Source organism: Acromyrmex echinatior, chromosome 7 (genome assembly GCF_024713525.1).
Source record: "Acromyrmex echinatior isolate Ae372 chromosome 7, ASM2471352v2, whole genome shotgun sequence".
Classification (NCBI taxonomy): Eukaryota; Metazoa; Arthropoda; class Insecta; order Hymenoptera; family Formicidae; genus Acromyrmex; species Acromyrmex echinatior.
In genome coordinates, this window is record NC_141858.1 from 1,917,542 (window position 1) to 1,932,744 (window position 15,203).

The 15,203-nt window shown below is 35.7% G+C and overlaps 1 protein-coding gene across 2 annotated transcripts in view; it reads right to left on the bottom strand.

Moving 5' to 3' along the window:
* Positions 1-986: 986 nt before the first annotated feature.
* mahj (LisH and WD40 domain-containing protein mahjong) overlaps positions 987-15,203 on the bottom strand; it is a 107,950-nt gene continuing 93,733 nt past the window's right edge. For both annotated transcript variants that reach the window (XM_087407573.1, XM_011053395.2), the window contains exons 15-16: positions 13,598-13,819; positions 987-2,196 (exon numbers count right to left, since the gene is read on the bottom strand). In XM_087407573.1, coding sequence (XP_087263699.1) covers positions 1,985-2,196; positions 13,598-13,819 — 434 coding nt within the window. In that variant the 3' untranslated portion in view covers positions 987-1,984. The remainder of the gene's footprint in view (positions 2,197-13,597; positions 13,820-15,203) is intronic.

Genomic DNA, 15,203 nt, shown 5'->3' on the forward strand with positions numbered 1-15,203 from the left:
AGAAAAGATATGAGTTGCCAAATACGAACCAGTTATTTTTAATTACTTTTCATTAAATTGCTTTTTATTATGTTTTCCATTTGATACTAATTTCGATGCTAATGAACGTTGGAAATTGTAGCTTGACGTTTCGGGCACTTATTTATTACAATAAATAACATTTTATTATAACAAATAAAAACATTTATTTGATCGTATACAATTTTTTATTTAGATGTTCTTGTTCATCGCTAAAAATATTAATTGTTCCGTATGTTCCGCGGATAGACACGCGCGTGTGTTATAATATTTTCTGCGCAACTAAACACGCATTCAGACAGAACGCTAGTATCTGGAAATATTAAATACTTTTCGAATCAGATGTTTCAATGTAACGATTACTTCAATCGAGTTATGTACTGATATCGAAATACGTTGTTCTGTATGAACAATGTATCAGATCAATTTTACGATCCGAGTTTGAAACAGAACAGTTTATCTTTATCGTACAGCCCTACTTTCAATGTCTGTATTCTGAATAACAACAAATACTATTTATAATTTCACCATGATTGACGGTCCGATTTCCGCGTTCGCGCCTTTTTATACTATTACATCATAACAGTTGCTCACATCAATTCACAGATTCACCACATTTGCAAATGGCGGCGTTTAAAGGGATTCGAAATCTGACCAATCAGAGATCGGTGCTTCTTATGACTTGATTCTTATTAGAGGGACTCTACGGTACGCCTGCGGCTTTTCCTCTCCACTCTCACTGCCTCGCTCGCTGTCTTGTCTCTGCGTCGTCACTTCAGTAAAACTTTAAATATGAGAGATAGATTTCATTATACTCTACATGAATTTATCGATTTTAGAGGTTCCATCTCTAGGACAGAAACCCCTCTATACCATGGGCATTCTCCTTTGGAACAGAGCCTGTATTCCACTGACTGGGGGAGGGGAGAGGGGAGGGAGAAGGGAAAGGAATAAAAATAATTCCGTCCTATTTTTACAAGCTTTTCAGAACGATTTCATTAATTTGTTTTATCCAAATTCTTTTTATTTACAAATGGCATGCAAGAAACTTCAACATGTGTCTTTTTCGCTTATGACATGACATCACGATCCTATATGGCCGTGGCGACTACTCAGGAGTCTTAATAAACTTTTTAATGGTAACGATGAGTTATATTTCAAAAGTGAATTATAACGGTAGTATTATCGTTACCGTGATGAAAAATTGTAAAAGAATGAACAAATCATTATTATACAAAAGTAACGATAATGGTAACGACGTTATTTCGGTAGCTAATGCATATTTCCCATACTTGAGTTTAATTTGTTCTATCTATCTACGAACAGTGCATGCATATGGGCATGCACCGCTTGTAAATACAGACAACAAACTCAAACTTACATCTATTAGACATTCTGTATACAGTCTTTATATTGTATATCATATACTAATAAATAATTCAGATATGATTGAAAAGAACATATAACATGTTTTTATTTAATTATCAAACAGAAGATGCATAATAATCATTTACAATCAATTATTTGAAGAGAATATCAATCATGAAACTTTTTTCCTAGGATGAAAAGTTACAAATTTCTCCATTAACTTCAATGGTTAAAATTTTCACTTTTCACTTTCCATCCTAGGGATAAAGTTTCATGATTGATATTCAGATATTTCTGTGTAAAATCAATACAGAATATCCAAATTACAATAAAAAAGTTAGTCGTAATTATATATTTAGAATATTTAATTAATAATCATAAAATTCCTTTTTAATACTTATGTGTGTATATATGTATATACACACGTATGCACGCACGTATGCACGCACGTACGCACGCACGCACGCACGTACGCACGTACGCACGCACGCACGCACGCACGCACGCACACGTGCGTGCGCGCGCGTGTGTGTCCATGCTTGCATGTGTCGTTAATTCTGCCTGTACACGCAAACAAAATTGTATTTTTTAATGGCATTCATGAAAACAATATCTCTAGATCATCCATGTCTGACAAAGAGAAATCATCGGATAGATCATGAATGTCAACACTAGGATCATAATCTGCACTGTCGTCACCAGAATCATCTCCATCTCCACCATCTTCATCCTCGCCATCATCATTATTTTCTCTGTCATTTTGATCGTTATCATCACCATCTTCTACACCAGCATCTGCATTATCACCATCTATTTTCACAGAATATAAATAAATTCTAGTTTCACATTACAATTTAATTTACAAATATAAAAATTTATAGTACATAATAAAAACGAACGTGATTTATAAATCAAAACTTATGAAAAGAAGAGCATAAAAACCACAGCACAAGATATTGTTTGTGATATTTAATTATCATTACATTAATAAAACATTAGACGTTTCAGCCACAATCTGGCCATCTTCAGTAAACTTGTAGTACTTGAGCAATATTAAGATATAGTATAATATTATGCTCTCTTAAGTCTCGTCCGGATGAATATAACTATATGTAGTAGTATGCCTGCGCACGTTTTGATAATAGTGTTTAAAGTGTACTCTGCTGCAAATTCCCATGGATTTTTTCATGGATTCCTATAGAGGACTATAAGATTCTGTAGAAGTTTGTGTAGTTACTTATAGGATTTGTACAGCATGCATAGATATACGTAGGATATTCATAGGAATGCAAATAGGGTAATAGAAGTACCCACAGAAATGTGAATAGATGTCCCATGAGAACTAAAAGGTCTATAGGATACCAGTATGACGTATAGCAACATATAGGCGTACGTAAGACAAAGGAGAGGTGCCCCATGGGAACTGAAAATGCCTATAGGCTACCATAGGATAACATATGCACATCTCATATGTCCTAACTCCTATGTAAACTTACATGTTCCTATACGTCAAAGTATAATATCCTATAGGTCTTTAGTTCCCATGAGGCCTCTTCCGCATTCGTATGAGTAAATCAACTTGAAAGAATAATTCGTTAACTCCCAAAAACTGCCACGATAATATTTAATAAACGAGATACGTTCCACGTCAAGTCAAAAAAATCTTGACTGTCATAAGGAAAATATATACTCATGACTTTTTTGAGTCACCAAACACACCTTGTTTATCATATAACTTTCAATTTTTGGAGTTATAGAAAAATTATCTTAGATTTTAATGTAAAATTACATCAATTGGCTGTTATATATATATATATACATGCTGTGTAAATCCTATAGATATATATATATATATATATACCTAATCCTATACCTATACCTATAATCCTATACCTATTGTAAGAAATTTAGAGGAAATAGGCACAACAGAGAAGCTATCAGCGTCAGAACTGTGTGCAGGATGGAAGTTTACCAACTCGGAAGAGAGGCCAGACCTGAGTTCGAGACGAGGAGCGCCCTGATATTTTTTTCTATTGTTATCAATTGTTTACATTATACAAGCTCATACAGAATCTTAGAGCCTGCGCATAATAAAAGGAATAGGGAACATGGAACAAGAGAATAAGAATTTCAACCTATCAGAAATCATGTATTGTGGAATACACAGTTTTTGATAGGTTAAAATTCTTATTCTCTTATTTCCTGTTCCCTATTCCTTTCATTGTGCGCAGCCCCTTATAGTCATCTATAGGAATCCATAGGAATTTATAGCAAGATAGGAGCCTCCTCCCATGGGGACCTGTCGGTATCCATGGTTAGGCACTCATAGAAAAATTTTTCATAGGAATTTGCAGCAGGGTATCGCCAAAAATCGGATTTGGCGCTTCCGCTTCGCGCGCCACTCCATGAACCTAGTCCTTCCGCGTCAACTCATTATTTGTTCTGTTCATCGTGGAGATAACAGTGCGTTTCCTTTTCGTAAATGAATACTAGCGTAAGTGTATACTCGAGGTGCTCGTGGAATCGAGAGATGTCTCATATTACTGCCAGAAGTAGAAAATGCGCGAATTCTTACTTGCATGAGTGATCGCAAAATCGATCAAGGGATGCAGATCATTGTCGCACTCGCGCTTTAAGGGATCAACGTTCATCGAGGGATCCGTCGGGCACCCGTTTCAAGGATCTTCCTGATCATGCTCGCGAGTTCTGATTCGCTCAAATCACCCGAAGCAGTCTATGCTCCCGCGACTAATCCCTTGAGATTAAGTCGTCGATAGAGGAAATTTCGCAAGTATATGAGAATCCAGTGGCTCTCATCTGTGATCGAGTAGAGTGAGCGCGACTCCTTTTCCCGCTAATACGATCGTATGGCAATACGATCGAAGAATCGATCGCACATAGCGATCGGGGTGGCGTATCAAGTGTGTTTCTCTTAAAGTGGATATAAAAAAAATGATGCCGGAAATTGGCATTTGGTGTCCTAAGTTCTATCTATATGATGCAATTCTTTGTCTTACTCTCTTCTTTTTTTAACATTGTCTTCTTCTTTCTAATAGTAAGGACACTTAATGGTAGAGCCAATCAGCATTAGGCACATGCATTGGCGCCACTCTCTTTATATCCACTCTAGTTCCTCTTGCCGATCATATTAGCGGTCGAGTGGAGTAGAGTGTAACTTCTCCTCCCGCAGAACGGACACCGACATTTTCTGGAAATGGAGACGAGCAACAGTCAAGTAGAATGGGCGCAGCTCCTTCCGCCGAGGGCGGAAAAATTTCGGCAAAAAAAAAGAGGACGTAACCGATAGTTTCTTCTGCTCGCTGTTTTCTCAGTCATCTGTGCGCTCTTTAGAAGAGATAAAGACTCCTTTTTGTCCCATAATACAGATCGCTGAGCGCCTAGCGAGTAGAGTTGAAGATGGCTCCTCCTCCCGCAATTTTACTGAGCGTTCGGATTTTCCAAACTGGTAAGCTCGGATATTCAGGTGCTAATCTCTAATTTCGTCAGAGATTTTCAATAATCTATGACATTCTTTGGAATTTTTGTAGCACGAGATTCCATTCAGGAAAAGGCCTGTTATAGCTTTAGTGATGATGTCCATTTTAGTTCATTTGTGATTTAAACATGAGATGTAGATCCTTAAGGATAAGGGGGTCAGCGCATTGCAATATCGGCGCCGATCGCTCTTGATAAAGGCGCCTCCTTCATGCGCTTCATTCTCCAGGAGTCTGTCTTCATCGCTCTCAATCAGGATTCAAGAACCGATGCTGCTATTAAACGAAAGGTGATCTCGTTGTGATTGGTACCTTAGAACTGTTTGTAGAGAACAATTACTCTACGAAAATCATCCGAGAACTAATTTCTCTCACCGTTCTTTCTTATTGCAAATTCTTTAATAAGAAAACGATGCATCTGTGATTTGAAAAGCATCCATAGATTCTTTTTATATTAAATCAAAGGTCTAAATGACCGCTCACTTAATGTTTTCGGGAACTCGAATAGTTACCCTCATCAAGGCTTCAGTATTCTAATGGTGTGAACGTTCGCATGAATTGTTCGAGATTCACCGCTGCACAGAATTTGGCCAAGCCAAGTCAAATGCTAAAGCAATTGTCAATTTGATAAATTGTTTAAGATGCTGATCTAGCTATATGATCAAGTTGTGGAATAAGGATCAGCTGACTGTATCTAAGCATAATGCTATACTATCTAAGTGGGAAGCCTCCCGTTATGTTATTATTGTATGAACAGCTCGCAAATGGTAGCTGCCTTAGTACGAGTACTTATTCTTCTAATAAGAATTTAGAATTGACAGACTGTAGTCGGCATTCATTAACTTCCATTTTACATCTAAATATTGAGCAAAGTTAGTATTTGGGTAACCGTTTGGGATCACCGCGTGAAATTGACATGCAAATTATCGCATCATCGACAAGGTTATCTTTAAAAGTGGCGGCATCCCTGCTTGTAAAGCTACTGAGTTCCTTAGTAGAGTCCATTCTTTTTTACGCAATAATACGATATTATACACAACTTATTGTCCCACCAAAAGGTTTCTAAGAAGGCCAGACGCTTTGCTGGTGATTTACTTCTTTGAACGGATGAAGCATATCCCAAGAATGTGTACACTGCAGTGCATTAATTCACTGGATTATAATAGCGGCCCGACTTATCGACGTTTATTTTTTACTCAAATACTATCAACTTTACAGAAAAACTGCAAGAGACAAAAATCATTTATTTTTTTCTTATAGAATTCTAAGAATTTTTTCAGAATTTTTTATGAACTTTTTAGTACTGCATTTTCTTATTTTCGATAAGTCGGGTCGCTACTATAATTCAGCGAATTAATGCACTGCACTGTACATATGCACCGACAAATTTTTAGTTAAAGCAACATCTTTCGTCACTTCTCAGCGGATCTTCGCGATTACGAGATTCTTTGTCAACAAGAACGCTGTCCTATATTAGCAGATGCGGATCCTTTCAATTTTTTATTTCACTAAGATTGTAGTACTGAGATGAAAGAGCTATATTATTATAATTATAGTATCATTGTACAATAGAATCAATCATATTATAATTATCATGCCATTGTACGATAAGATCAATCTTATATTGCCATTCGTTCACATAGTGACAGCGAAGAGTTTAATAATTTATGCTATCAGCAGCGATTCCAATCGGACTGGTCTCTTCATCAGATTCGATTATCAAACGTTATTCTAACGCTCTATATTGTTGACAGGAACTTCGCAATCAATATCGTATTTTCTTTTGGGTCTTCCGTTCCTCAGCTTCTGGGCCTTCGGATGTCGGAGTTAACAAGCATCTCTATCCATTTCGGACATAATTCTTCGAAGTCAGCTGATTCGCGGATATTCCATAACTATCTCATAACCAGGGAGATAGCGACGATCGAGCTTTCCCATCCTCGTTACACAATCAATCTCATATGAAATCAACTCTGACCGCAATTAAGATAACAGAATTTATCTTTGATATATCATATAATTCGGTGCTTTTTAAAAAGGATAACCATCATTTGGTGTTTCTACTTGTCCTCTAAACGATCAATTGAGCTCAGACTTCCGGATTTCTTATTTCATCCCTCAGGCATATCTTTATCATATCAATCGTATGTAACATAGTTTCCCAAACTTTTTTGGCTCACTAAGGAACATGACCTTGTACCTCCAGGACTAGCAATGTCTGTCCGCAGATTTCCTCGGTGCTCACTGGATGGAAGATAATCATTTTGAGAAACTAATAATTTATGTCACGTTGGATCTTTTGTACTAATCATAGTAATCAAAATGCATATATACCATGTATGTTTGCATACACTCTATATCCATTGCAGTTTATTTTTACACAACATGCATCCTGATTCGGATCTATTCGGAATTATTGACGTCTGATTTTCTTTACTCATTTTCTAGTTTCCGATCATAGACTCCAAGATGTTTGTTTCATATATCTGTCGAATGCTATATTAACACGTCTTAGGGCCTTAGGCCCCTAGTGTACCTTATCTCAGTCAAGTTTTATCAAAATCTTTTGTTCTCAGCATTTGAAATTTAAAAAATTAAAGGTTTAAACATATTAGTAGAAGATGAACCAGAAGATGAACGTCATTAATTGCTTATTAAAATAAAAATATTCCAATTAAGCCATTTTAAAGATTAATCGTAACACTCTAATTATCGCTTTAAAAATTAAAAAAATAATAACTAATTAATTCATTTAAATCTAATGGCGAATTCGGCACAAATGCACTGACTGGTGCTACTCTGACATGGCGCAAGTGCAGAATCACTGTCAAAAATGTCGGTGCAGTATTTCTTGAACTCGTTCAATTCTTTTGATTGATCCGAATATAAATTCAGCACTACACTGAGTCAGTCTTCATTTGTCGAATACGACAATCTTAAGGCTCCTGAGTAGTTGCGGCGGCTTTTTGCAAAAATTAATGAACATTTCAGGCTCGTTTAGGGCTAGATTTATTTGTCATTGAGGGCTACATTTTACAAGAATTTCAAAGCTTTGCGTTTAAATCTCAATGAATAGAGAATGAGACAAAAAGGCCTTTTTCAATGGTTTTTATTTTTTTTTATACTTAACTAAGATCGATTTAATATTCCACGTTTCATTTTGTAGGTATTTCGAATATCTATATTTTTCATACCGAACTTTTTTTCATACAATCAATATCTTCCGTTTTATAAGCGAAAAATGTGCTTTTTACAACTATTCGATTTTTTTCTTCACAAGTCTCGCGTTTCAAACATAAGCATTTCTTTTCTTTCGAAGATTTTCGTGAAGAGAAATGCCGGTTTATAATTTTTTTTCCGATAAAATTCTACTTCTATTGAACTATTCTTGCTACTCGAGTTTATGAAGGAGGTATATAACGCACATCATAAACAATTAAATATTTCGTAAACTGTTGCGTTTTAACATGATTTATACTATTTTGAATTAATAGAAGGGTACAACTATTATTATATACAATTTATTAAAACTTATATGTTATTTAGAATGCTTCTCGCCCCTTATTGATGTCGAGAGCCGAGCGGCCGAGAAAGCATTTTCAGTTGAAACAAACGAAGACTAGTGTGAGACTAGTGTGAGAAGAAACTCTCTGTCTCGTCATGCTCGGTGCGTCGAAGGCGAGCACACGGATCGTGTTTGTGCGGCTACCGATTTCGTCAGACCGCCATTTGATTCTGTGTCGCCACCGCCAACGCAGAGTTCTTGGAGCTTTAACGCACTGATATAGTGCGTACAAGCTGAATGCGTGGCACTGAAAAAATTCGTACTCAGTGCGCACTAATGCAATCTGCCGAATTCGCTATAAATTTACTTCCAGAATATTAATTATCACTGATTTTCAACTTCATCATTTTATCTCATCCTATATTCATCTCGTATTTATACGGAGAGAATATTTCTGCTGGATATAGACTTGGAGATCTAATTTTATTCGTTTTTATAGAGAGGATCAAGCCTAACAAGCAAAACAGCAAAAGATTTTGAGTAAGATTTTAGCAATCAACTCGAGTACCCTACAAAATTATTTTGATGATCTAACGGAGTTTATTTTCGGATCTGTTAATTAATTTTTAGATCCTTCAACACAATCACCTTCTTCGCGCGAGGATTGTTCAAATTGGTCGCATTTCAAACAGTAAACCGATGGATCAAACTTAAAAAGACTAAGAAGTTAACGTTATCATATCTTAGATTCGTAGCAGTAATCACACATCAACAAACAGTGAGCAAGAAAGTCGCTTTATCAATCTGATCAAGCGATAAAATAACATCGCGAATCTAGAATCTGCGCCGACTCTTCAACAAAATTCTCTGAATATTAATCAGAGAATGATTCTCAACAGAGAATCATTCTAACGTTGCACTCTTAGCGCAGGGACACTTAAATCCACCCAAAAGATAATTTCAACCTGTTCTCTTTATCGATCTTCTTGAATTTTCTCCTTCAGAGAATAAAATAGGCAGCAAATCAAGGCATTAAATTACTACAAGTTATATCCATCCGGACGAAACTTAAGGGAGTATCATTATTAGAATAAACAAATTTACTTAAGTGAAGTTCGACTTTAATTATGCCCCTGATCTCGTCCAGGTGAACCTCCCAACCCTCTTTCATCGGTCCATCCTGATTTAGGCAATTTGTCGCGGAAGGACTAGGTTTACGGCGCGCGAAGTGAAAGCGCCAAACATCTGCTTTGATTTTTGACGGTACTTTAAATACTGTTGTCGAAGCATGCGCAGGTGCACTACTATAAGTTATATCTATCTGGACGAGACCAGAAGCATAATGAAGATCGAACTTAAGTAAGTTTAATTTAATAATTAATTATGAGTAATCTAAATTTATTAATAATATTTAGATATAAAAATCTTAATGATAAATATTACGATGACATAATATTATAACAGAGCTAATAAGAGCAAGAAAGAAATAGAAATCGATCAGAGTGATTAGTGGGCGTGTGTATGCGCGCGCATGTCGAGATAGGAATGGCTGGTTTGTGCGTGTATGTGTTGATAGGATCGCTGAATTTTTACCATGATGGAATTAATAAAGTGAAGTACACTCCCGATGCGCAATATGAATTTAGGTAGCATTTTATTGGCTGTTAAAGTATAATCAGCGCTATTATACGCAGAAAAGTGCATATTAGGGAACACTTGATTAATTATTTCCAGTTTACTGTCGCTATTGTGCGCTATGTATATATCTTATTAATTCCACCATGATTTTTATTGGAGTAGAGGGCGTGTAAATACAGGGTGTCCGAAAAGTATGGAAACGGTCTAATATCTCGAGAAATACTCATCGAATCAAAAAAGTAAAAATACACGTATTCAATGGTTCCAAAAGAGCTATCTTGTGACACCTAACACAATCCCCCACCCCCACCCGCTGGGGGTGATAGAGGGGGTAACTTAAAAATTTTAAATGGGAACCCCCAATTTTTATTGCAGATTTCTCTTCTTCAGAAAAAATTACCTATTGAATTTTACCTATTGAAGTGTATGTAACGAACATTATGTACATACATATGTATAAGCGGAAGATCGAGCAGAATGCTATCATACTGCGTTTATCTTATGACAATAATCTTTTTTACATTTAACACATACTTTGTATTTACATTTCTTCTAATTTTGTAATAATTTTTATGTTTTTCACTATTTGCTTAACATTTCTTCCAGTTTTTAAAATTCTGTATTCGCTCCCCCGTTGTAATTGTGCATACAAAGTTTTTGACAGAAAAAGAAAGGATCGAAATCCTTATTCTGCGAGGATGCGACGATAAAAAAAGAACATACGAACAAGTCGTCCGCCAATTTAATGATACCCATCCTGATCGTCTACCCATTTGCAAATCAACTGTTTGTAACACTGTTTTTCGGATTCAGGATACTGTCAAAGATTGACCAAAATCAGCCACGAACAAAGACAACAGTTTAGCGGTCTGTGTAAGTGTCGTTGAGGATGTGTATTCTGCAGTTAGAAAGATTGCACAACAAGTTGGTATCGGCAAATCGTCCGCCCATGAAGTATCAAAAGAAAACATTTCCATCCTTACAAGATAAAATATGTGCAAGAACTTTGAGAAAACTTCGATCGCAGATTAGAATTTTGAGGAAATGATGGTGCGGTGTGACGAAAATGAGTTATTCCTTTTTTAGATATGCGCTTCCGATGAAGCTGCGTTTCAGTTGGGTGGAGAAGTTAACAGATACAACATACGATATTGGTCAGACGAAAATCACCATTGTGTGAGGGATAGCCAAACAAAACATGAATAGAAAATTAATGTGTGAGTTAGAATTTTGAGCAACCAAGTCGTTGGGTCTTTCTTCATTGAAGATAATTTCACAGCTGAGGAGTACATTAATTTATTGAATAACCAGATTATACCGCCAATCCGAAATATTGCTGGTACATACATACATTTCATGTCTTGTTTGAACAGGATGTAGCCCCGTGTCATTTCGGTTTGATTATGCGCTCTATTGTACAACATTTTCCCCGGGCGTTGAATTGATAGGAGGGGTTCGACTGAGTGGCCACCAAGTTCACTTGATTTAAATCCTCTGGACAATTGTTTCCGGGCCTTTTTGAAGAACAAAGTATTAAAAACAAGGCCATCAGATATCGATGCGTTAAAAGAAAAATAATTCAATGTTGTAACAACACGAGAACCAAAAAGCAAAAGGTTGTGCCTATTAACTTCTCCACTCAACTGAAACGTAGCTTCATCAGAGAAGCATATCCAGAAAGGAAATAACTCATTTTCGTCACAACGTCTCATCATTTCCTCACAAAATTCTAATCTCCGATCGAAGTCATCTTCCGAAAGTTCTTGTACATATTTTATCTTATATGGATGGAACTTATTTGCTTTTAATATTTGATGGACAGACGATTTGCCGATACCAGTTTGTTGCGCAATCTTTCTCACTGAAGTATGGACGTCCTCAACGACACTTGCACATACCTCTAAACTGTTGTCTTCGTGGCCGTTTTTGGTCTTCCCGATTTTGGTCGATCATTAACAGAGCCAGTATCTTGAAACCGAGAAACAATCTTACAAACAGTTGATTTGCAAATGGGTAGACGATCAGGATGGGTATCATTAAATTGGCGGACGACTTGTTCGTATGTTCTTTTTTTATCGTCGCATCCTCGCAGAATAAGGATTTCGATCCTTTCTTTTTCTGTCAAAAACTTTGTATGCACAATTACAACGGGGGAGCGAATACAGAATTTTAAAAACTGGAAGAAATGTTAAGCAAATAGTGAAAAACATAAAAATTATTACAAAATTAGAAGAAATGTAAATACAAAGTATGTATTAAATGTAAAAAAGATTATTGTCATAAGATAAACGCAGTATGATAGCATTCTGCTCGATCTTCCGCTTATACATATGTATGTACATAATGTTTGTTACATACACTTCAATAGGTAAAATTCAATAGGTAACTTTTTCTGAAGAAGAGAAATCTGCAATAAAAATTGGGGGTTCCCATTTAAAATTTTTAAGTTACCCCCTCTATCACCCCCAGCGGGTGGGGGTGGGGGGTTATGTTAGGTGTCACAAGATAGCTCTTTTGGAACCATTGAATACGTGTATTTTTACTTTTTTGATTCGTTGAGTTTTTCGCGAGATTTTTAAAACTTTTTAGAGTAATTTTTTAATTTCGCTGATTACACCGCCATCTGTCCACAAAAATAATTATAATGATGGGTAAACTTTACGTAACTTTTTCTGAAGAACATAAATCTGCAATAAAAAATGGGGGTTCTCATTTAAAATTTTTAAGTTACCCCCTCTATCACCCCCAGCGGGTGGGGGTGGAGGGTTGTGTTAGGTGTCACAAGATAGCTCTTTTGGAACCATTGAATACGTGTATTTTTACTTTTTTGATTCGATGAGTATTTCTCGAGATATTAGACCGTTTCCATACTTTTCGGACACCCTGTATATTGCGTGGTTTTGGAATGAGATTGAATGCGTATATATTGTGTGCGAATTGGATTAAGTAGGCGGCGTACGTTTGTAAATACATGGCATAAAAATATAAGATATTCCATTTTCAAAGATGCGCAGTCACCATGTTCGTCTTGAACATGGCGGCGCTGTTCTTTGACTAATCAAAATGTTGCCGTCAATTTAGAGCAGCATTTGATTGATTATTCTGATTTAGGAGCTGATTCTGTAAGGATGAAATCAAACAGTGCGGAATACGACTGCGGAATAGAGAATGCGTTATAGAAACAACCAATCAGCGTATTCGCAGAATAACGCTGATTGATTGCTTCTATGACGCATTCTCTACTCCGCAGTCGTTTTCCGCACCGTGTGATTTCACCCTAACTCTTAACGACAGTCGTTGATGTCATTATGCAGTTTTTTTACTCTACATAATATCTGCGCAACGACATCAACGACTGTCGTTAAGAGTTCCAGAATCGGTCCCTTAGTCTGTCGGCGCGCACGCACGCATACACACACAAATGAAATACCTTATATTCTTATACCATGAATACATATATAGTTAATTTTTTTGTTTATTGCATGCGGATAAATTGAAAATGGAAATTCTTGTAATCCCATTAGAGAACAATAAATCTTATTTATCTATTTATTAATATAATATTAATTTTTACCATCTGCATTATCAGATGCATCATCATCACTGGCATCAAGATCATCTTCTTCATCGTCCTCATCAGCTTCATCCTCATCGTCTCTTCGTCTTCCCACATCATATAATCTAACACATGATTCTTGTATGCTAGAGAATTCACCCATATTTTCTACTATAGCAATTTGAGTGTCAAATTTATTGCAGGCAAGACCATAAATTCCCCTTTTCACATCACAAGTTGCTGAAATATTAATTTATGAAATTAATCATAATCTTAATTAATTATTTATAGTAAAAGTAAAATTCATATTTTATAAAATAAAACTTATCTTTTAAGAGAATGCTAAAATCGTTCTATTTTTATCATCATTTCCATTCGGTGAAAAATTTCCGAATTGAATTTATGGATTACAAAATTGTTATTACAGAATTAAAGTACACACTAACAGAACCTCAGCACTGAATTTCAAGAGAAAATTTAAAAAATTAAAAAACTTACTTTTGGCTCGTACAACTGTCATTTCAGGTATACATTTGCTTAATATAAGAGTTTTAGAGTATCTTAGATTTAGAGTTATCTTAGTTTTAGAGTCCATATCTTAAAAATAAGCATGCAGCTGTGGTCACATTACTGGAACGAACGATACCGAGTTTGTAGAGCTAAGATTGAAAGTCTAGAAGAAAAGTGTTTTCACCAAGTGGAAAATACATATACACGGATGCTTTGCGAAGACTGGGAATATCAACACAGCCGAAATTCCGTGTAGCAATAGTTGCGCGGTTTTGCGATAGATGCATGGCATATGTCAGATAAAGATAGATGTATGCGTTTGAATAAGATGGAACGATATACAGGGTGTCCCATTTTAATATTCTACCCCAAATAACTTTTTTATTTTTGATCTTAGATAAAAATGTTTCAGACAAAAGTTGTATGACTTTGAAGGGGATGTAAGATAGTGTCATTGGTTTGACCTTGAATAGTCACGTGAAAGTTACTTTTAATTTCTTAAATGGAACCTCCTACTTTTTATTGCACATTTTCGTAGATCATCTCCAGAGCTTTTCAAAACACTATAATTAAATTCATTTTCATTAAGTACTTTTCGACTTATAAGGTTTGTAAGTTACAATACCGCCGGCATTCCAAGCTGTCCGACTGACGACTAAAACCTCTTTCAGGATCATGACCTGAATAACATTCGTTAAGTTTTCTCGATTGTTTCTCTTATTTTCATTTTTGCACCAAAGATTTTTACGTAAAAATGAAAATAAGAGAAACAATCTCCAATGATCTTGATTTTAACGAATGACCTTCAAGCAACTACTTAAAGTCAAACTAATGAAACACCATCTTATGTCCCCTTCAAAGCCATACAACTTTTATCTGAAACATTTTTTTCTAAGATCAAAAATAAAAGTTATTTAAGGTGGGACATTAAAATAGGATACCCCATATAATATAATGTAAGAAATGAATCAAAGATCACTATTATGTCGAATTTGGAATTAAAAAAGTCTGTATTATTGACCTCGATCAAGTTCAGTAATCGATTTAGGATCCCCTTAAATTGTAATAACATATTTTTTGTATTTTTTAAATATAATAATAAGTTTCCTTCTTA